The sequence below is a fragment of the Triticum urartu genome, chromosome 1, assembly GCF_003073215.2.
Source record: "Triticum urartu cultivar G1812 chromosome 1, Tu2.1, whole genome shotgun sequence".
Lineage (NCBI taxonomy): Eukaryota > Viridiplantae > Streptophyta > Magnoliopsida > Poales > Poaceae > Triticum > Triticum urartu.
The window spans coordinates 527,739,062-527,761,886 of record NC_053022.1 but is presented as its reverse complement, the minus strand read 5'-3'; the positions used below and the strand labels follow the sequence as shown (position 1 = coordinate 527,761,886).

General features: G+C 50.0%; 1 protein-coding gene across 1 annotated transcript; it reads right to left on the bottom strand.

Annotated features, from left to right (window-relative positions):
* Positions 1–14,837: 14,837 nt before the first annotated feature.
* Positions 14,838–16,190, bottom strand: LOC125533054. The gene has a single exon (XM_048696849.1). It carries the CDS (start codon positions 16,188–16,190, stop codon positions 14,838–14,840), a length of 1,353 nt encoding a protein of 450 aa, XP_048552806.1.
* Positions 16,191–22,825: the final 6,635 nt, after the last annotated feature.

Below are 22,825 nucleotides of genomic sequence, written 5' to 3'. Positions count from 1 at the left end.
TTCGAACCATAAAGAAAACATGGCCAATACACAATGCTTTCCTTGCTCACCTTGACGCTTATGGATTACAAGGTTTTGCTAGGCTCACATCATGCCACGACCAAGTACGTTCGGACCCATCCCTTTTGACATCCCTCGTTGACCGGTGGAGACCTGAAACCCACACCTTTCACTTTCGTTTTGGGGATCTTGCACCTACACTGAAATATGTTTCTATGATCACTGCTCTACCAATTAGACGTGAGCCGTTAGTCTCTCCACGAGTGTCTCCATCTTGGGCATTAGATATAGCAGCCCATCTTGGGATGGAAATGCCAGAATCACAACGTTCTTGTGGCCCTCGGGGCATCCCACTCGTCTGACTTCGTGATAACTTTCGTATTTTATCTAGCTTCACCGATGAGGAGACGAGAAAAAGACATCTGTTTGCGTATTTGTTGTGGCTCCTCGGGACTCTGTTTCCAAATTCACATGGGGATGTTGTTGTCCCTGGTCTCATCTACATTGCAGAGAATATGGTAGATGAACCTTTACCCGAGCAGCCAAAATACAGCTTCGGTTCTGCCATGCTATCTCATACATACAGAGGCTTGTGTGATGCCACACAAAAAACCTCTTTCGCACAAAAAGCTCCATTACTTTGTGTCGCCTACGAGTTTCTACAGTTGTGGTCTTGGGAATACCTCCTTGTAGGACGACCTCGTATAGTACAACCTGTACACCCATATGACTTTAGCGAGGGTGGCAGCGCAACTATGGCCACCAGGTGGACAAAGGCACGGAAACATTGGTCTCCAGATATTGCAAAAAATTGTTACCCTATGTACCACCAGCAGTTTGAGATACTTGATGAGGCAGAAGTCACATGGAACCCGTGGACTCAGGACCAGCTACAAATGGTCTTTGATGCTTGACCCTTCACACGAAGCATGTTGAGCGATAGTGCATTCTGGCTGACTCGCTGCAACTTATTGTTCCTGTGGTGTGTTGAGCCTTACAACCCAGAGCGTGTAATGAGACAGTTCGGTCTCTATCAAGAAATTCCACCACCTTTTCCAAGACGTATCGATGAGGAAACCCATAAGTAAGATGTGACCTTCCTAAATAGTTAGTGTTTATTTTAATTTACTAAACTCACACTTTGTTACATAATTTGCAGGCTAACCAATATGGGCAGGGGTTGGAGTTTATACAATTGGAGGGAGCAGAACATTGAATGGATACACAAGTGGGAAAATGAAGGGCTAGCAGATATAGTGCATCAACTTAGGTATATTTTATTTACATTATTTTATTACGATGATCATACGATGCGTGAAGATGCTTTGCTTTCATCACAACGGTTTATGTAATTATTTAATTTTGTAGACCGTACGATGGAAGTACAGATCAAGCGTACAAGCAGTGGTACTGCATGAACACACGTGCTAGCCTGGCCAGTCAGCCAGCTACTATACCAACACATCTCACACAGGAGGAGCAGGCGCGAAGACATATTGAGCTGCATGCAGCTTACTATCATGACAACACGGTAATCACTTGTAACTTTTTTAGGTCCATCATTTCATAATCATTTGAACTAAATAACATCCAAATATTGTTCAGCTTGAAAGTTGCAACGAAGTAGGGCATATGTCTACGGATAGCATGCCGGCCCAGGGCCCAGCTTGCCTGTCATTCCAGAAACGTTTTCAACAATACATGGCAACAAAGTTCAGATGCGGTAGAGGTGATGACGTTGTCACTGGAGCGTACAACATGCCGGTAGCGAGGTCAGCCAGACCAAGTGCGGCGCCGTCGTCCAGACCGAGCGAGGTGCGTACGAGCCATGGGTAGTGGGGGGAGGGTCCGAGTACTAGAATGATATTTCCATGACATGACTCATCTTTGCCACTGCATCGCTCTTCTTCGGTGCAGCTTCGTCAGGGGCAGACATCTCAGGACCATGGCACGGGCTTGGATTCGATGCCCGAGCAGACTCTTTCCCCTAACCCATATGCGTACACAGGATATGATGCATACACCCAAGGTGAGGGATCTCAGTCGTATCTCTCCACGCGAGGGATCTCCATGCCCGAGGAGACTCGTGTACCAGATTTAAACCAGCACCACGTACCATGGCCAGACAGTGCAGGCGAGGGATCTGATCCGGTAGTCATGTTTACATTTTAATGCGTTTACAATGTTATCATATATTATCCTCTAACAGTTTGTTTACAATGTTTCTATGTGCAGGACATACCTGATGTTAATTGAGGCGATGAGAACACCCAACGTGGCGTCAACACAGGCGTCCTGGGAGCATCACATGATCATGGCGACCCGGTTATATCATTAGTTACAGAGTTCTTCGGAGGGGACGTTACTGGCCCATCTTTTATCCCCGCAGAGTCACAACTATACACCTACAATTACGCTTCAGGTTCGCAACAAGGATTCGTGACTCCACCACCTACGCAGGACTCGCAGACACATGAAGCCGAATTGGAGTACGGCCGCGGTCTTCGTGTAACTCGGCCACCTAATCGTTTGTCGCCTTCCGGTCATAAGGGAAGGCCAGGTGGTCGTCGTAAAGTAGGTTGATACATCTATCCATGTGCGCGACCCATTGTATCTACATATGTCAGTATCATACTTTTCGATTTGAACATCTATGTATGCTGAAATAAAAATGCACCAGTCGGGAACAATTTTTCCCGCCTATATCTCCTGCCATACTATCCCGCTCCACTCTTCGGCTTATGTTAGGCCAAAATGATTTTTTTTTAAATTTTGGCTGATGAATACTGTGCAACCATTGCCCATCTTAGACATTGAAAAATATATTTTCAGGCAACCCTTTCCCCTCAATATTTTCCCGCCAACGCTTTCCCTTCATATCTTCGTGCCACCCGTTTCCCGCCAACCCCTTCCTGCCATATGTTCCCGCCAACCCTTTCCCGCCATACTGCTGTCGTTCTTTCCCGCCATTTTCTCCTCTCTACCTATAAAACCCCCTTCAGACGGAGGTGGATAAGCATTCAAGTGTAGTGTAGTCGAGATGTCCCATTATCCTTTCGATCGTAGTTTTCACCCTGAGATGAGCAGGACTCTTCTTGGGCTAGCTACCGATTTCAGGATGGACAATAGGATTGTTCCATGGGACGAACTCACCGGTAGTGACACCATAATGAATGAGTTGGCTCACCAATTACATAGGTCTGGGTGGCCTGAAAGGACCTATGAGGAGGTACGTAAAGAACTTCTTAGGTTGAATGGAAGGTGGAAGAAGGTAGTGGAGCCGAAGAGCGAAACTTTTAGAAGGACTGCAGAAAAGCATCCATTTTTATGGACTCAGGAGAGCGAGGACGAAGATGATATCTTCATGCCGCTGCTTCCGGGTTCTGCATTGTCAAAGGGCAAGAGTTCTGCACCGTCTAAGGGCAAGAGTTCTGCATCGTCTAAGGGCAAGAGTATTTCATCCCCGAAGGGCAAGATTTCTGCATCGTCCAAGGGTAAGAGTTCTGCATCCTCGAAGGGCAAGAGTTCTGCATCCACGGAGGATGACGATGATGCCTTCATGTAGTTTTTAAGCTGTATTCCAGTTCTACCGTTTAATTCAGATGTACTTGCATTTTTAGTTTGTACTCTCTTATTGTAGGGCATTATGTTCTATCTTAATTTCATTCTCTAGTTGTTGCACGATGTTTGATATTAGTGGAGGGCAAGAAAATGCCACTACTTTATTCTAAAACTTTATGTTTTTTCCATTACGACACGGTACAACTGAAAATAAGATACATCGTAGAATTGAAATAAAGCTACATTTAACTACTGAAATAAAGCTACATTAAACTGCAGAAATAAATATACAAATGATTGCGAAATTTAAAATACTACCACAGGAATCTACTGAGTCCAGCGTGGATATTTTCCTTTTCCATCGCCATCTTCTTCTGCTGCCTTGGCCTCACGAGCCCTTTCTTTCTTTCTCTGCCTCTCCGCCTCACGGGCCTCCTTTCGCTGTCGTTCCTGCTCCTCCATGCGACGAGCCTCTTCCCTGTTTTTCTTTCCTAAATCCTGAAAAAGCGGTGTTGCTCCGCATAATATTCTTTTAACTCTCTCTCTTGCTCTGCTTTCTCCTCAGCTTCCGCCTTCTCGCGTCGCTCTTCCGCATAGAAACTATTCCACGCACGGCGACTTCTTTCACGAATCTCAGTCACTGCCAAGCCGGCATCTCCGTGTCAATCCAACGATAGTACATGCACAGAGGCGGAGGAGACTACAACAAGAAACAAAAATGTTATTAAAGAATCTATCAAAATACCAACAATATCTATTTGTGATGGTTAAAGCATACCGGAGGCTTGTCGTACTCTGAAATAGCTATGGGTGGATCTTCCTCATAATTGGCGCACATGAAAAACTTCATGCCCAACCAATCTGAAAAATCCGTAACCTCCTTCACCTTGCAAAGATCGCCACACCAACACCGCAGGACTGCCACCCCCGGAGGCAAACTTGCGTTCTTCATTTTCCTCGGCCTAATGCTTTGATCCGAGCAAGGCAAACTCATACCGACTGAAAAAAATGTGTTATACACTTTGAGAAGTGGCGATTTCAAGGATGGCTGGACGAGAGCCTCAGTGTCTCCTTTTATAAGCTCAGACGATAAATAATGGCGAGAAAATTAAGCGGTAAATTTTAGGATCCCTGTAGTGTCGGCACAATAGGTTCCCGCTGTATTGAATTCCCGCAGCGAGTGACTGATGCCGTCGCATCCGCTCAAGCAATAGCCAGAGCGATTCTCACAGTGCTGTCCCATCCGCTGAGGCAAAAGAAGCTAAAGCAGGACTGATTCTCGGGCGAAAGAAGCATGAGCGTGCATTTTCCCGCTCATGGGAATCACCACCGTCAGCATCGCTGTTGCACACGGGAATCAGCGCCATCTGCAACAGGAAAATGTGTCGGGCATGAAGAAAGATGCCGCCTCCTCCGGTGGCGGCCTGGCCCACGCCTCGGCCCGCGCGCAGCAGAGGTGTCGGACGGGGAGCGACAGCGGCAGCGCTCGCCGCCTCACCATTGGCGGCCGGGCCCACCGCCCCTGGCCCGTTCCGTCCCAGTTGCTACACTGTGCAAGAACCTGTTGTGCCCCGCACGGCCGCCTCCTGCGGTGGCGGCTGGGCCCTCCGCCTCCTGGCGTGGCGGCAGGTGCCACGTGTCGCCTGCCGCACCTGCCGCCACTAGTGAGGGGGTCCTTTTTGACGTTTTTATCTGCAGATAGTCCTTTTTGGCAATAGCGTTCGGCAGGGGGTCCTTTTGCACAAAAAATCCGCCCACGCCCCCCCTCCATCAATCTGCCGGCCTGCGAAGAACAGACCGCCGGTCGCGGAGGTGGATTTGATGTCCGGCATAGAGTCAATAAACAACGAGGATTCAGAATCTCAGTGGGAAAACTAAAAAACCGATAGAGGCTCAGCCCGGACGAGCGTTGCGAGTATTATGGCAGTAGGTGGCGTAGATTCATACCTACAACCAGCCGCTGGAGAGGTGCCGGGGGCGGCGAGCGCCAGCGCCATTGAATCGCCTCCTCGCGCCCAATCCATGAGAGCGTCTGGTCAACAGAACGAGCAGGGCGCCGTGTATGGATTGACTTTTTTTCACGGGTCCACATCAGTATGCAAGGGGCAAGTGGAAGAAAAAAAAGCGCAGTGCGGACTGTTACCCTACGAGACAGGGAACATGACAGACATCGGCCACGGTAACACGCACGCCAAATCGGTATCCAGCCTCGGGCATCTCGAGGTAAAGCGCGACGATTCGACCGCTAGGATAGCGCGGCCCCGGTGCAGGTGCTCGAAAAATCCGCGTCCTGTATTCTTGAAGAGCCAATGTGTGACGCCTTGGCACACAACAACGCTGGTCTTCTGAGACACCAGACGCGTGTCGTGCTCCAAAGAGTCCAAGCACTCCCTAGGCGCGCTCCAGCTCGAGCCCGACTCGGTCGAAGTGAAAACGTGGAGACTGTGCCGTGGCTCATCTCGATCGGCGGCGATGATTAGCACTTTGAAAAAGGATGAGTGGACCGACGCTGCCTCTCGCCTTTTGGCCGAGCAACGATCCACACGGGTTAGAAGGGCACATCCTTCTATTCGGAAATGTCTATTGCTCTTCAACGCAGGCAGCTGGTGGCTTTTACCGGCGATTGGATCACACAATTCCAGGGTCATGGTCTTCACGTGCTTATTGTTGGGTTTGTCGAGTCGGACCCTGCGCCCAACAACAAGGCCGCGACGTGAGGTGAGCAGCGCTGCCTGGGTGCCGCGAGGACCAGGAAAAGTGGGGAAGCGGTAGCCCTGTCCGAGGGGGGACCATGGCGCCGGGGTGTAGTGCGACATGGGCGTAGCCGTAGAGCTCCCTTCTGTTGGTTCTTCATGGGGCTGTTGCATGGCGAAGAAGCCGAGCAGGAAGGACGGGCGGCTCACGCTCTCCGGCCAGCGGCGGCAGAGGAAAGACGGCTCGGCGACGAGGATGTGGCATCGTTTGCACGTCACGGCGCAGCGGAAGAGGGCTGCCACATCCATCACGCGCACCAGGATCTCCACCACCACGTCGTCCGGCAGCGTCTCCATCGATTCGATCCTCCTCCACTAGCTGGCGCGCGGCGGACTTGCGAGCGATCGAGTTGGAGGATATAATTCACTCTCTCTATTGATCATCAAGTGTTACATACATGGTTTATATACACCGGGCGCTGCCCGAGTCATGAGGCACGCAGGCCCTTGATCCTATATACGTGGGCATGCATAACAGCACGTTACAACACAACTCAACACCCCCCTCACCCGGAACTCCATTGGCATGGACGTTGGGGCTGGATCTGAACTCGTGGAACACCGGAGATGGCAGGCCTTTTGTGAACAAATCAGCAAACTGTGAGCTCGAAGGGACATGCAAGACACGGACGTCGCCGAAGGCAACGCGATCACGCACAAAGTGAAGATCTATCTCGATGTGTTTGGTGCGTTGATGTTGAACCGGATTGCACGCGAGGTAGGAGGCGCTGATATTGTCACAGTAGACGATTGTGGCACGCTGTGGTGGACACTTGAGTTCGTGAAGGAGTTGGCGTAACCAGCAGGACTCGGCAACGCAATTAGCAACACCACGATACTCGACCTCCGCACTAGAACGAGAGACGGTGGACTGGCATTTGGATGACCAAGATATGAGATTGGAACCAAGGAAGACACAAAAACCCGACGTGGACTTCCTCGTGTCAGGGCAATCGGCCCAGTCCGCATCCGTGTATGCGATGAGTTCCTTGGAAGATGACTTGTAGAAGTGTAAGCCATAGTGGGAGGTGCCTTGGAGGTAACAAAGAATGCGCTTGACAAGCTGCATATGAGTGTCGCGGGGCTCATGCATGAAAAGGCACACCTGTTGGACGGCATAAAATATGTCCGGCCGGGTCAAGGTGAGATACCGAAGCGCGCCTGCAGGACTTCAGTAATATGTGGGGTTAGAGAGAAGCCTTCCATGTGAGAGGGACAACTTGGAGCTCGTGTCTATGGGGGTAGAGACGGGCTTACAATGGAGCATGTTGGCACGCTCAAGAACCTCCAAGGTGTACTGTTGCTGGCTTAGAAAGAGTCCCGAGGAGGTTGGAGTGACGTTGATGCCAAGGAAATGGTGGAGGGGCCCCATATCGGTCATGGAAAACTCAGACTTGAGAGCCGAGATAATGTGGTGTAGGGTTTGAGGAGAGCTAGATGTGAGAATGATATCATCTACGTACACAAGCAAATATGCGATGGAGGTGCCGTGATGAAGAATGAACAAGGAAGTGTCACTCTTGGAGCCGTGAAATCCAAGGGAGAGAAGGAAGGCCCGAAAGCGAAGAAACCATGTGCGAGGAGCTTGCTTAAGGCCGTAAAGAGACTTGTGGAGGCGACAAACATGATCCGGACGAGCGGTGTCAACAAAACCAGCCGGTTGGGAGCAGTAGACGAGCTCGTTGAGATCACCATGGAGAAAGGCATTCTTGACATCCATTTGATGAATGGGCCAAGAGTGGGAGGTGGCAATGCTCAACACCACACGGGTAGTAGCCGGCTTGACCACCGGACTGAACGTCTCGTCATAGTCCACGCCTTCCCGTTGTGTGAAGCCTCGAAGCACCCATCGAGCTTTGTACCGTGCCAAGGAGCCGTCCATGTTGAATTTGTGGCGAAAGATCCACTTCCCCGTGACCACATTAACACCTGCAGGCTTAGGCACCAAAGACCACGTAGAGTTATTCATTAAAGCAGTGTACTCATCTAGCATTGCTTGGCGCCAATTTGGGTCTTTGAGAGCCGATTTGTAGGTGGGTGGAATGGGTGAGATGGTGGTGGATGGTGTGTCGGCAAGGAAAAGGCGACGAGGCATGCAAAAGCCGGATTTGGTGCGAGTAGACATTTTGTGTGCGTTATTGGGTGGTGCAACAGGGACAACACGAGGCGGTACGTGGTGCGGTGGGGTGCATGGGAGCAGCGATCCCGAGGAAGATTCGGTGGGGCTGGTGGCAGATAGATCTAATCGGCAGGGTGCGTGGAGCGAGGAGGATGCGGGCGCAGTGGGGCTGGCAGGTGCGGCAGAGGCGGGCGAGGATTGGGTGGGGGTGGACGCGGTCGATGTGGTAGTGGTGGACTCGCAAGAGTGGCTGGTGGAGGGATGGCACGTGGTGGAGCCAGGCGATGGGGGCGCGTCGCGACGAGCGTGCACGGGCGTGCATGGGGTGGTGGGGCCCGGAGAATCGGGACGACCGGGCGGTGGATCCGAGGAAGCAGGATCGGCCAGAGATTTGGTAGGGGAGATACGGTGGGCGGGATCGTCTATGGTCGTGCGGGGGTGTGGCTGTGTGTATGGAAAGCACGTTTCGTCAAAAATGACATGGCGAGAGACGATGACGCGGCGCGACTCCAGATCAAAACACCGATAACCCTTGCGCTCGAGGGGATACCCTAGGAAGACGCAGCGGACAGAGCGAGGAGAGAGCTTGTGGGCCATGGTGGAGGATGTGTGAGGGAAGCACAAGCAACCAAATACTCGGAGATGGTCGTACATGGGATGGGAGCCATGAAGGAGACAGTACGGTGTGACGTTGGCAATAACACGAGAGGGGCGGCGGTTTAGCAAGTATGTGGCGGTGTGAAGAGCTTCTACCCAAAAGGGAGGGGTGAGATTGGCTTGGAAAATAAGGGTACGAACGATGTCATTTGTGGTGCGGATGAGGCGTTCAGCCTTGCCATTTTGGGGCGACGTGTGTGGGCAGGAGAATCGGTAGGCGACGCCGTTGGAGGAGAAGAATGAACGGAGGGAGGTGTTGATGAACTCACCACCGTTGTCGCATTGCATGGCCTTAATGACTATGTTGTATTGGGTGCGGATAAAGGAAAAGAAGCGTTGGAGAGTAGTAGACATGTCGGACTTGTGACGAAGAGGGAAGGACCAGGAGTAATGAGTAAAGTCATCCAACACAACAAGATAATACTGATAACCAGAGAAGCTTACAACCGATGAGGTCCACAAATCACAATAGATGAGATCGAATGGTGCATACGATTTACTAAAAGAAGAGGGAAAGGGGAGACGAGGTTGACGGCCTAGTTGACAAGCAGTACAAGGTGTATGAGCCTCTTTATTACAATCAGGAAGAACAGTTCTAGCTAATGTGGAGAGTGTATGACCGCCGGGGTGTCCGAGCCGACGATGCCACAAGTCAGGCGAGGCAGTGGCAAGAAGTGTGGACGCCGAGGACGCTTTATGGCCAACAAAGGGGTAGAGGTCGCCATTGCTAATGGAGATCATGAGGACCCGCCGCGTTCGAAGATCCTTCACAAGAAAGCCACATGGGTAAAACTCAAGGGAACAAGAATTATCCTTAGTGAACTTGCGAACAAAAATGAGGCTAGTTACTACGTGTGGAGAAACGAGAACATTGGTGAGGCGGAAATCATGAGGGGGAAGGGTGACAGAGTCGGTGGCTGTGACGGGTATGTGTTGGCCATTGCCGACAAGAATGCTAGGTGGCACATGCTTTAAAGAAGTACTAGACGAGGTGAGGGTACCTGGATTGCCGGTGATGTGGGAGGAAGCGCCACTGTCGAGGTACCAGTCCGGCGACGGAGTGGGGGGGGGGGGGGGAGGCCGCCGTTGCTGTAGGCGGCGTTCAACATGGCGAGATGCTCCCATGAAGGTGGTGCGGGCGGGTAGTACGGTGAGGACGGAGGAGGCGCTGGCGGATACATCGGGTAGGCGTGGGCATGCGAGCCCGGCCGGGGGCCGAGAACCCCGGCGGAGTTAGGCGGCACCCATCCAGGTCGAGGCAGGGGGAGCGCCATTCCCGTACGGGGCGAAGTAGCCCGTGAACAGGGCGGGCTGCGACGGCAGGCCACGTCCGCCAGAGTCATGACGGCCACGCCCGCGTCCACGTCCACGGTCGGCACCGTCACCGCGGTCACCACGACTGCGGGGCTGCTGCGAAGGCGGAGGCGGAGCCTGGGAACGATCGGAGCCGCGATCACCAGAGCGGTCGCCGTGATCACCCTGAGAGCGCACGCCAGAGCCAAAGGCGTCTCCCGATCTGGAAGGGCCAGCGAGAGCGAACGCCGAAGCGCTCTCCTCAGCAGCACGCTGGGCATGGGACTCCTTCGGCAGGACGACGCGGGAGAGGACGGTGTCGAAGGGCATGGTGGATGCCTGATCGCCGAGGACGACGCGGATGGTGTCGAGCCGCTTGTCGAGGCCGTGAAGGAACTGGGTGGTGAGATCCACCTCTTTGACGGCGTGGTCGATGTCGGCGAGACCGTCAGTGAGCACCTTCAGGCGACGAGCGTACTCGGTGACAGAGAGGTCGCCCTGCTGCAGATTACGGTACTGGCAGTTGAGCATCATGAACCGCGCAGCCCGATTGGCGAGGAAGATGGCCTGGATCTTGGTCTAGAGGTCGTACATGGTGGTGGCGCCGACGACGTGGTCGATGAGGGGGTCGGCGAGGGTGGCGTAGATCCAGAGCACCACATGGGCGTCCAGCTCCAGGTACCGGGCGTCGGCGTTGGGCGGCGGGGGATGCTCGATGGGAAAGTGACGCCGTAGCGGATGAGAACGAGGAGGAAGAAGGACTTCCACTTATGGTAGTTGTGTTCGGCAGGATTGAGCAGGAATTTGATGTGGTTGGTGATGTGATCGAAGAAGATCGGATTGCGAGGGGCCGGGGTGGGCGGCGCAGGAGTGGAGGACGAGAAGAGGGGATCGAACTGAGAGGGACCAGTGCCCCCGGATGCGCCGGAGAAGATGAACGGGGAGGATCCCGGCGAGGTCGCCGAAGAGGTGGCAGGGGCAGTTGCCGAAGAGGAGAGGGAGCTCGGCGAGGTCGCGGCGTCGGTGGCGGCAGAAGAGGAGCCGGGCTCAACCATGGCGACGGAAGAAGAGGGCCTGGTAACTGATACCAAGTTGGAGGATATAATTCACTCTCTCTATTGATCATCAAGTGTTACATACATGGTTTATATACACCAGGCGCTGCCCGAGTCATGAGGCACACAGGCCCTTGATCCTATATACGTGGGCATGTATAACAGCACGTTACAACACAACTCAACAGACCGTGCGTCTCTTTCCAACCGCTGATTTGGTCTTGATTAGATTCCAGAGATTTGGTCCTTCCCGTTTGATTCTTTTCCATGACCTATCGTGGTACAACTCTTTTCTCCAGACTTGCGGAGAGTACCCAGCGTGACGTGCATGATACACTGGTATTTCTTTTTTCAAATACTAATAATAAGCAAACCAATTTGTGGTTGGATGGTTAGAGGATTGTGGTATTTCTAGCCCATCAGGGTTCAAGTCTTGCTGCTGGCATTTATTTTTGATTTCTGGCGATGCATATTCAGTGTGACGAGACATTGCATGATATGATGATTGATGGCTCAGCCTTTCGAAGGTACTCATAGGAGTAAGGTGTGCATGTGTATATTTGGATTAAGATACTTGTTTTTTTTCTATTGAGTTTGGATCCACATGCCAATAAAATAAATAAAGTCCAGATGAAGACATAAAGTGTGAGGTGGTCACAATAAAAAAGAGAAAGACACGATAAAAGGGTCCCGATAACTGCTACACGTGTGGTGTATTGGGTAGTTGTGCCACACGCCTCGTGTGGCATGGACAGCAAACAGCCCACACACCTACGTGTGGGCAAAACAACTAATGCCCACGCACATCTTTTTTCCCCTCCTGAACCCTCTCACACGCGTGCGTGTGGGCGAAGTTGATAACGACCACACACCCGTATGTCAGGCCTCGTACCCTTCTGGTCCCGCACGTGACGCTTGACGCCCACCGCGCGCCCGCAGTTGCCATGGTCCAGACCCTCGTCCATGTTCGTTTATCTGCAGTTGCCATATCGCTGAACTACGGTTGCCATGTCGGACAACTGCAGTTGCCATGGTTCCTCAACTGCAGTTGCCATGTATGGTCTGATCTAATGTAGTTGCCATGATTTCATAACTTTATGAGTTGCCACATATTAACACTAGACAGTTGAGAGAGTTGCCATGTGCTCACAAGCATGCTAGGGCAGTTGCCATGTAATAAGGAAGAGTTGCCATCTGCTTACGTGCACGTTAGGGCAGTTGCCATGTACGTACACGTTGGGGCAGTTGCCATGTACCATGCAAAAACACATGGCAACTCGGTAAAAGACAGTTGCCATCTGCTTACGTGCACACTAGGCAGTTGCCGTGTACCCTACAAAAACACATGGCAACTCGGGTAAAAAAAGAGAGTTGCCACCTGCTTACAAAGCATACTAGAGGCAGTTGCCATGTGCGCTGCAAAAACACATGGCAACTAGCAGCTTCCGTGTGGGAGAGGAGACGGACGTGTGGGCGAGATGGCAAATGCCCACACACCAGCCCTTGTGCGTGACTGAAAACTGGTGTGTGGGTGAACTGCTAAACCCCCACACACCGGCCCCTCCGTGTGGTAAAACAGATGTGTGGGCGAACTATGTCACACACCACACACACGCCTTGTCCTATGTGGTACAGAAAAATCAGCCAGATTATGTCAAGATTCGTGCATATAGTACTGGACGGTGATGGATGCATGTGGTCGAGATGGTCAACGCCCACACGTGTAGGCGTTAACATTTTCATAAAATTAAACTGATTGTGGGTTGCATGGTACGTTAATAAAAATTAAAAATTGAATAAAATAAGAAAAATGATGGGAAGGATTTGGTGGGCTACATGCAATTAGATAAAAATGACCCAATAAAATTAAATCGATCGTGAGTATTATTGTTGGTCAATAAAAGAAGAGAAATGTGTTAAATAAAAAAGGAATGCGCGAGGGTTTCTATGGGTTACATACAATTAGGAAAAAAAAGTGTCCAAAACTGAGCTTCAAAATGCTCCAATTTTATCGTAGCTGCATTGGAAAAAGTTCCGTAAAAATAGATGGAGGGAGTAAATAGTCAACTTAGTGACTTTGACGCGCTTTAATTTGTTCATGTTTGGTGTGATCAGAAGTGTCATACAAAAGGCGTGCCAAAGGTTCGAATGGTTCTTAATGCGTCCTCGGTGTATGCCTTCCTGCCAAGGATTTGGATCCCAAGTGCATGTTTTTTCTCGCGGGGCACCGAAATTCTCGGTTACCGCGGTATCCGTGAAATCCCAAAAAAATTTAAACGAAATTTGAATTTTGAATTCAGTTTTCTTTCCTCTACTATACATTAGGCCTGGACTTCATTTCATCAGCAACCACTTTGTGGCGTAGTGGAAGTCTTGTGGGTGTTTCTCTTGCCTTGAGGTTGCCGGATCGTTCGGATGTTAGCGTACAGCGCGGTTGCGACGCACGATATGTTTGCTGGTGAATATTGTAAAGAACAATCCAGGAGGTAGTGCTACAGGTGGAAATGAAATGTCAATTATGATCACAATTAGCCGTAAAGTTTCCATCTTAGATAATGGAGATTCACATAATATAAACGACAGTTCAGCACTTATTTTCTTGAGAATAGAGACGCTTGCCCAGCCTTAAATTGAGGCCCTTAGATTCACAAACAACAGATACTCAAAGTGCAAAGAAAGAACAAAGCACAAACTAGAGTGGTTCAATAGAGGGTCACAGGTGACCAAAAGAGCGACGTAGCGCCACACCACAGGCCATAACTAAGCCTAAACTGTACCATCCAAAGTTGCAGCAAAGTGCAGATCGGCGTCTCCCGTAGCCACCATCATAAGACTAGTCACAATGGGAGTAACTTCAGCAGTAACATTAAGTTCAACTCAGCAAATTTGCTTATATGGCAATGAGTTAATGAAGAGAGAGGTAGTTGTAGTAACTTAGCTAGTTACAGTAACATCACATATCCCAATACAATATGAGTCTATAACCTAATAAATGAATCTTTGCATGTTACCACACTTAAGTTACTGCCCATTATAAAGATAGTAACATAGTATATGGATATGTGTATGTTACTAGTGTATGTTACTATCCATTATGGCTAGTCTAACTACTCAGCACTCATTACACTTTGTTCAACAGAATATCAAAGGTTCAGCTAGCACACCAAGTCTTAACAAGACAATAAAACACAGAAGCAACATTCTGAAGCACAAGCAAAAATTAATCTGCACATGGCAGTTTCATGCTCTTCATCTGACGAAGAACGGCAATCCTTGCAACATCTGTTTCTTGCCTTGATGCTGCACCATACTCAATGCCGTATCCAATGTGTAGGTTACTTCATTAACTTGCAAGTTTCTCAAGTCTTCCACACAGAACTTAGATTCATGTAGATCTTACTAGGCCCAACTCATAGCAATTGATACAATGATAAGCGACACTACTATTTGTCCCCAAAAAGGGTCAGCAAGTTTTGATAGAACTCCTCCCGGTTTAGTTCGTTTGATCCTAGTGTTCGCCAAGCGACGGGTGAAGAAGGCTGGCCAATCCATCTCAAAAGGGATGGCCCTCAAAACAATGCCTCGAAACCAGCTGGTGACCGCCTCCATTGCCCCTGTTTGGAGATCTACGATGTACACGTCTTGTTGATTGTCCTTGACGAGCAGTATGCCGCTTGTCTCACCCACGCACACGCACTGCACCTGGTCGATCTTGCCCCACTTGGGTGGTCGTAACTCGATCTTCTTGGTGCGATGCCAGCGGCCTGTGTTGTTGTGTCCACACATGTTGTCAGTTCGGCGTTTCCAGACCTCGAGCATAGTGCATTGCCCGTCCAAGCGAAGCAATGACGGCGACCCGCCATCGGTGACTCCGAGCAGCAGCCGAGGTTGATCCGGTGTGACTGGTATCCTTGTTAAGGACATCTCTGTGGTCCTAGCACACACAGTGAGTGCGTACAAGTTAGACGTATTGCTGAAGAGCCAATGTGCAGTGCCTTGGCACACGACAGCGCTGATCTGCTGGGACACCACACGCGTGCCGTCCTCCAAAGGCTGAAAGCACTCCCTGGGCGTGTTCCAGCTCGAGCTCGACTTCGTGGAAGTGAACACGTGGAGATTGTGCCGTGGCTCATCTTGATCAGCGCCTGGCCCATCTTGATCGACGCCGATGATTAGCACTTTGAGGAAGGACGAGGGGACCGATGACGCTGCTCCTCGTGTTTTGTCCGGGCAACAATCCGCACGGGTTAGAAGGGCACATCCTTGTATTCGGAAAGGTCTATTGCTCTTCAACTCAGGCAGCTGACGGCTTTTGCCGGCGATTGGATCGTACAATGTCAGGTTCATGGTCTTAATGTACCCATCGCTGGGTTCCTCGAGTGGGAAGAACCGCATAACAAGAAGGCCACGGCGCGAGGTGAGCAGCGTTACCTGGCAGCCACGACCCCCAGGGGCGGTGATGGTCAGGGAGCGGTGGCGCTCTCCGAGCGGGGACCATGGCACCGGGGTGAAGGGCGGCATGGGCGCAGCAGAGCTCCCTTCTGTTGGTTCTTCACGGGGCTGTTGCATGGCGAAGAAGCCGAGCAGGGAGGACTGGTGACTCACGCCCTCAGGCCAGCGGCGGCGGAGGAAAGACGGCTCGGCAATGAGGAGGCGGCATCGCTTGCACGTCGCGGCGCAGCGGAAGAGGGCTGCCACATCCGTCACGCGCACCAGGATCTCCACCACCACGTCGTCCGGCAGCGTCTCCATCGATTCGATCCTCCTCCTAGGGCCCGCGCGCGGTGTACTTGCGAGCGATCTATACGTTCGATCGTGCGTTTCTTTCCAGCCGCTGATTTGGTCTAGATTGGAATTGTATAAACTTTTTCCAGAGATTTGGTCCTTCCCGTATTCTTTTCCATGAGCTATCGTCTTACAACAATTTTCTCGAGACTTTGTTTTTGCGGGTGAATTTTCTCGAGACTTGCGGAGAGATTACCCAGCGTGACGTGCGTGATACACTGGTATTTAAAAACAAAATACTTGGTACTAATCTATTTGGATTCAGATATTTGTTTCCTTTATAGTTTGGTTTCTTAGATGTGCGAAGCAACTCGTGGTTGGATGGTTAGAAGGACTGTGGTATCCCAACCCATCAGGTGCTCGCATTTATTCCTGAATTTATTTTAGGATTTCCGGCGATACACACTCATTGGGAGGAGACGTTTTCGTCAATGACGAGGCGCCTACGTCTGTACTGATGTTCAAAAAAAAACTATCCATTAGCGCCGTGGTTTTCACTTCCAACAAATTTAATCCAAATTTGGAGAAATTATATATCAAAATTTCGAAAATTCAGTCATTTCGATACACACTAAAATAATTGCCTAGCTTCCAGTCAAACTATTTCAGCAATTACGGTAGTACACACATATTCAAATACTTATCAAATTATTATTTTCAAAATTTGCACATCTCTGCCGAAATTAATAGAAACCAAAACCACATAAATTCAATGAAATCCGGTGATTTCGGCAATGGATTAAATAGTTTTGAAATTGAAATGCAAAACCATGGCAAGCACTAGCTCATCAAATTTATGTGAAGGCACCTTCGCACGTATGTCATATAATTAGCTGCATGAACTTCTATGGATTATAAAAAATATTCGGTTAGTCCATGCAAAGGGAAAATAATCGATTAGTTGGTGGATTTTCAGCGTATAAATGGAGCGCATGGCTCAGGGTGAATAGAGAGATGGACCTAGGGCGAACATCACAATATGGCACCCCAAAGGAGACAAATATGAAGATAGAAGAGGGTATGTTGGATCAACAAGATGCCACACTAGATCTTTTCTTAGGGTTTGAGATTTTTCTTCAGGGATTTGTGAGAGTTGTGACCCAGCAACAAAAAGCGAAATTTTGGGTAAGTAAATGGTGGAGCAAGTACAAGATGAAAATACATCAACTGAAATGTACGAAATAATCTAAGTCTACATGATCCCATTCTTGTTTCAGTTTAGATGTTCTCTAAACTACCTTCTCTGCTCGATCGGGTTTATTAGGCTCACTCGTATTAGTGTCAAACTTTGACCACAATTTTATGTAAAAAAATTATAATCTGAGAATCTTCTTTCAAATACAAATCTAACGGTAAACATATTGTAGCATATAACTCATATGAATGTACACAAATTACTCTGCATATGGCAATGTCATCTTGTTGATCCAACGAAGAGTCATAGCACTCCCTAGGCGTGCTCCAGCTCGAGCTCGGCTCTGTGGAAGTGAACACATGGAGATTGTGCCGTGGCTCATCTTGATCGCCGCCGATGATTAGCACTTTGAAGAAGGACCACGACGCCGCCCCTCGCGTTTCGTCCGGGCAACAATCCGCACGGGTTAGAAGAGCGCATCCTTCTATTCGGAAAGGTCTATTGCTCTTCAACTCAGGCAGCAGACGGCTTCTGCCGGCGATTGGATCGTACAATGCCAGGTTCATGGTCATCTCGTACCCATTGGTGGGTTCGTTTAGTGGGCCCAAGCGCACAACAACAAGGCCACGGCGCGCGGTGAGCACCGCTGCCTGGTTGCCTTGAGGCTGATCAGGGATGGTGAGGAAGCGGTGGCGTTCTCCGAGGGAGCACCATGGCACCGGGGTGAAGGGCGGCATGGGAGCAGACGTAGAGTTCCCTTCTATTGGTTCTTCACGGGGCTGTTGCACGGAGAAGAAGCCGAGCAGGGAGGACAGGTGGCTCACGCCCTCCGGCCAGCGGCGGCGGAGGAAAGACGGATCGGCGATGAGGATGCGGCATCGCTTGCATGTCGCGGCACAGCGGAAGAGGTCTGCCACATCCGGCACGCGCACCAGGATCGCCACCACCACGTCGTCCGGCAGCGTCTCCATCAATCCTTCTCCACTAGGGCCGGCGCGCGGTGTACTTGCGAGCGATCGACTTGCGATCGTGCGTTTGCTCTCCATTGGGTCTTGATCTTTCAAGAGATTTGATCCTTCCCGTATTCTTTTCCATGAGCTAATCCCGGACTTCTGGTACAACTCTTTTTTTACATCATTTTGGTACAACTCTTTCTTGAGAAGACTTTTTTTGCAGGCAATTTAGAGAGCTTTATTCATAAAAAGTAGTCCTAGGACAGTTAGCCAACAGGCTGGTCACTAGGAAGCTTGGAGTATCATTGAGCCAGATCTCGACCCGGGAGGTTAGGCAGGAACGTTTGAATTTGCTTCTGGGCTGTAGTGGGCCGAATTCGGGTGAGATCCAGGTGGGCTCAGGGCATGCGGCCCAGCCTTTTTCTTCTGAGCATGCGGCTCAGGTGGTGGTGGATGGGCCGTGCGAATTGCTGAGCTTGACCCAACCCAGCATGGGCAAGTTTAGGGTTCGGCCGACGAGGGCAAGGCCTGGCTTTCGTTCCTGCGGGATCAGAAGGGCAGTGCGGGTTCGAGCGGACGCGCCGCCCATCGACAGAGCATCCTTTGCCGCGGTGCTCATGGCGGGAAGGGGATCGGATCAGGCTGCGGCTGCTGGTTCTTTGGGATCGGGACTGGGCCGGTCTGCTGCAGCCGTCAATGGAGGGCGCGGCGGAGCCTTTGGGCCGAACAACAGCGGCGACCGCGACGGAGCTGCTGCTCGTGGAGGTTTTGCAGGGAGAGATGGCGGGGCTGGCTACGGCCGGGCCGCCGGACACTACAAGAAATATGTCAACTTGTGACCACCACTATTGGTCACTGAATGGTAAATTTCCATTTGTGACCTTTTTGTGACCAAAAACATAAGGTCAAAAGCTGGCCGTCATAAATTGACTATAGCGACCTTTCTTCTGAAATGGTCGAAAACGTTTATGACCAAAATACGTCTACTGTGGCGTTTTGGTCACTAGCAACCTCCCCAGGCCACGTAGGCATCCAGCGTGGCAATCTGACGTGGCACAAGATTCAGCCCGGTCCAATTCGATTTTCTACATGGGCCTAGCCCAACAATTCGGCCTATTTGTGTTTTTTTCTCATATTAATTTTGGCTAGGTAGATGGGCCAAGCCCAACAATTAAGCCTTCTTATTTTTGGGCCGTGGCCTTTTCCGCTAGAAAGTTTTAGTTTTTTTGTAATATAAAAAAGGTCCACTAGTCAAATGGGTCCCAGATGTCAGGTTCAGGTACGTGGGTCCCAGCTAGCAAGTTCATATTCTTCATATTTCAATTTAACAGTAAATAAATAACCAGTATTTAAATTGGCACAAACAAAACACACACATAATACTCCAAATATTATCAGCCAGATTCAGTGCAGAGCTCCTATTGTACAAATAACATATACTTTACAATCTCTACACATAATAAGCTCATACAAGCTCTACAAACTCTACACGTGATACGGTGCCCTGGTGTTAACCCTGTAGCTCTACAAGTGTCTTCAATCTTCTTCAACATGGAGCTCCTTCGGTAGCGAGCACAAACTGGGCACCTGCATCATCACAGGAAGGCAATTTTAGATCATAAAAACGAATGTTCCAAGCATAGTTTAGAGAAAAGAACCAAGTAAATTTGCCCTCAATCATACAAACAAAGTTTAGAGAAACCAAACATGAACAAACACTTATTATACAGTTTTTAAAGTTTTTAATACATTTATTTTCTGTTAGCAAAACTGAATATGCTACTTCCTGATTCATGGCTGCATAGTTCAGCTAGCTACACCAGTTTGCTCTCATGCAAAAATTAGAAAGAAAAAAAGAACAAGAAATAAATCAACACTAATTTATCTAACACATACAGTAACTTGCTGATATAACTTGTATAACTTGTATATTTGTCGACGGAAAACGGGATGCAAAATCATGTTTCAGTCCAGATCAATCTATCATGAGAAAACATGTATAACTCCCACTAGAATTTTTTAATGCAGTTGTGAATTATCCTGAAAACTTGTGCACTTAATGATGGTTAGATCCATCTTACAGAATAGTCAGCTTCCAATATAAGTTAGGTACATAACAGAATGTATAAGCACAAAGTAAGATAGGCCATGCATCAAACACAGAAATAATTTTACTAGGTAGCAGCATAGTAAGTTGGTTTTTACTAGGTAGCGGCATAGTAAGTTGTGACATTTAAAAAACCAGTAAGAAAACCAGCGGCGGCTACTCCAGCCCACTGCTCTCCTCCTGGACACCGCCGCTGTATATTTAGCTAGCAATCATCAGCAGCAAGTACAGAGTAAACTGGGACTTTGTTGTAGCTACAGAAACTGAAACAACACACACATCATGGAATTTCATATCATAGCCAACAAATATTTTACCAGAACACAGGGTGTTCTTCTCTGTATTTTAGAAACATGCAAACAAAGGTTTCAGTAAAAATAAACAAGTGGAGTAGACAAATTATCATCAAGAAATCAATGGCCAGATGAGCACCACCACAACAAATCGGCACTAACACTTGGTCATCGACGCGATGCCCAAGCAAAGAACCAGCTCGCACACGCAAGATGATGATTGCATACATACAAATCATGTGCTGGCAGAAAAAAATCCAAGCATGAGCTCATCTTCTCTCTCTGTTTGGTAATTAACAACCTAAATAAAATAAAATAAAAACATGACTTGTTCATACAGATCCCTCTAAAATTCCTTGGGACAAGTGCATCACATATTCGTCAACTTAGCAGCAGAAGTAGTGAGCACAGGAAGAGGGGGACGGAGATGGAGGAGCTACCTGCCGCGATCGCAATGGAAGCAGAGGAGCAGACCCCTCCTGCCCCTCCCCCACAAGCAGGACAGGGCTGCCGGCTGGGCACGCCCCTACTCCTCCGCCTCCTCAAGCAGGAGACCCCCTTCCCCTACTGCTGCTTCGCGCACCGCATCACTAGTCACCTCCTCATGCACGAAGTACACAATAAATAGACAGACGGTCAGTGAGGTACATTTTCACAGCAACAGAAGCTTAGAATTAATAGAAATGCACACTCAAATGAAGTCACTAAGATACTTATGTCCACCACATGGTGTAGAATTATGTGGCATATAATTGCAACACATGAACCAAAAGAGGAATAACATCATCACCAAGAGTTTCTGATGATAAGCATAGCTCCCTACAAAAAAAACTAAGGGCACAGTGACTAAAGCATGGCTAAATATGAGTCCTGTTGACAGTCTGCAGAACAACATAGCATCATTCACAAGCAAAGTATAGGATGCAAACATCAAGTAGTGCCATAATTCCCATCACAGTCATACATTGAATTCATTAAAGGCTACAGATTCATATAATTTATTAAAGGCTACAGGTAAAAAATAGGTAGATCTATTTCTTCTCTTTGATTTATGCTAGCAGAGATGTAGCAGGCAGGAAGGCAGGAAGCAATCACATATGCATGTATCTATGAAGCAGATCATGAAAAGAGCAACATCTAGTTAACATGAGACCACTAGCAGCAGCTAGCAAGTGCAAGTGATTAGCAGCAGCTTGTAGGCATTCTGTCGAACAGAAGCTTGACAGACCACAAAGAACAGGGCTCGATGGCCGGGCATGGACAGAAAGAGCACTGGAGAAAACAAAGGAGGGGAAGGTAGTGGCTCACCTACATCCGCAGAGTCGGACTGAGCGGGCCTGAGTAGCACAAGGAAGAATCGAGAGGAGGGAGCTCGGGGACCAGCAGAGGCACGTCCATCTTGTCCCCCCGAGTTCCAGGGACGATTGATCTTGGTGAGGCCCGGATCTGGACCCCTCCTCCGTCATGGCACGTCCCGGGCGAGCGGCTTCAGAGGGCACCAACCGCACGGCCGCATCGTCGTCGTCGTCGACCACACAACAACGGAAGAAGTAGACGGAGCCGTGGTCTCCTACTAGGCTGTGCACCCGCGCGCATGCATTAGGGAGGGGAGGAAGGAAACCGCATCAGCAAAATCAAACCAAGCAACAGAGAGAGACCAGGAGGAGGAGAGAGAGGCGAACCTTGCATGGCGTCAAGCACGGTGAGGGAGGTGGCGAGCAGCGCGAGGAGGCGGCGGCTGTGCTCCCCATCCTCGGCCTGGTAGAACTCGCGGTGGAGTCCATGGCGGCAACACGTGCTGGGCCTGGGCGTTGGGTCGATGGGATTGAGGCGTGCGGGCATGGAGGGAGGAGGATTCGTCAGGGGGCCGAGCCCTTCCTCGCCATCGTCTCCGGCCGCCGTGGGGTGCGGGGTCGGGGCCCGCACGGTGGTGGCACCCTGATCTGGCGATGCAGGAGGCCATGGTGCCGGATGATGCGGGTGATGCAGAGGGACAAAGCAGGGGCGCGGCACCGCACTCAGGAGATTGGGTTGGGGATTGGGTTTGGGTGGCGACGGAGAGATCTGGAGCGGGGAGATGGGGAGAGACAGGTGGCGGGCGGGAGAGGGGGAGA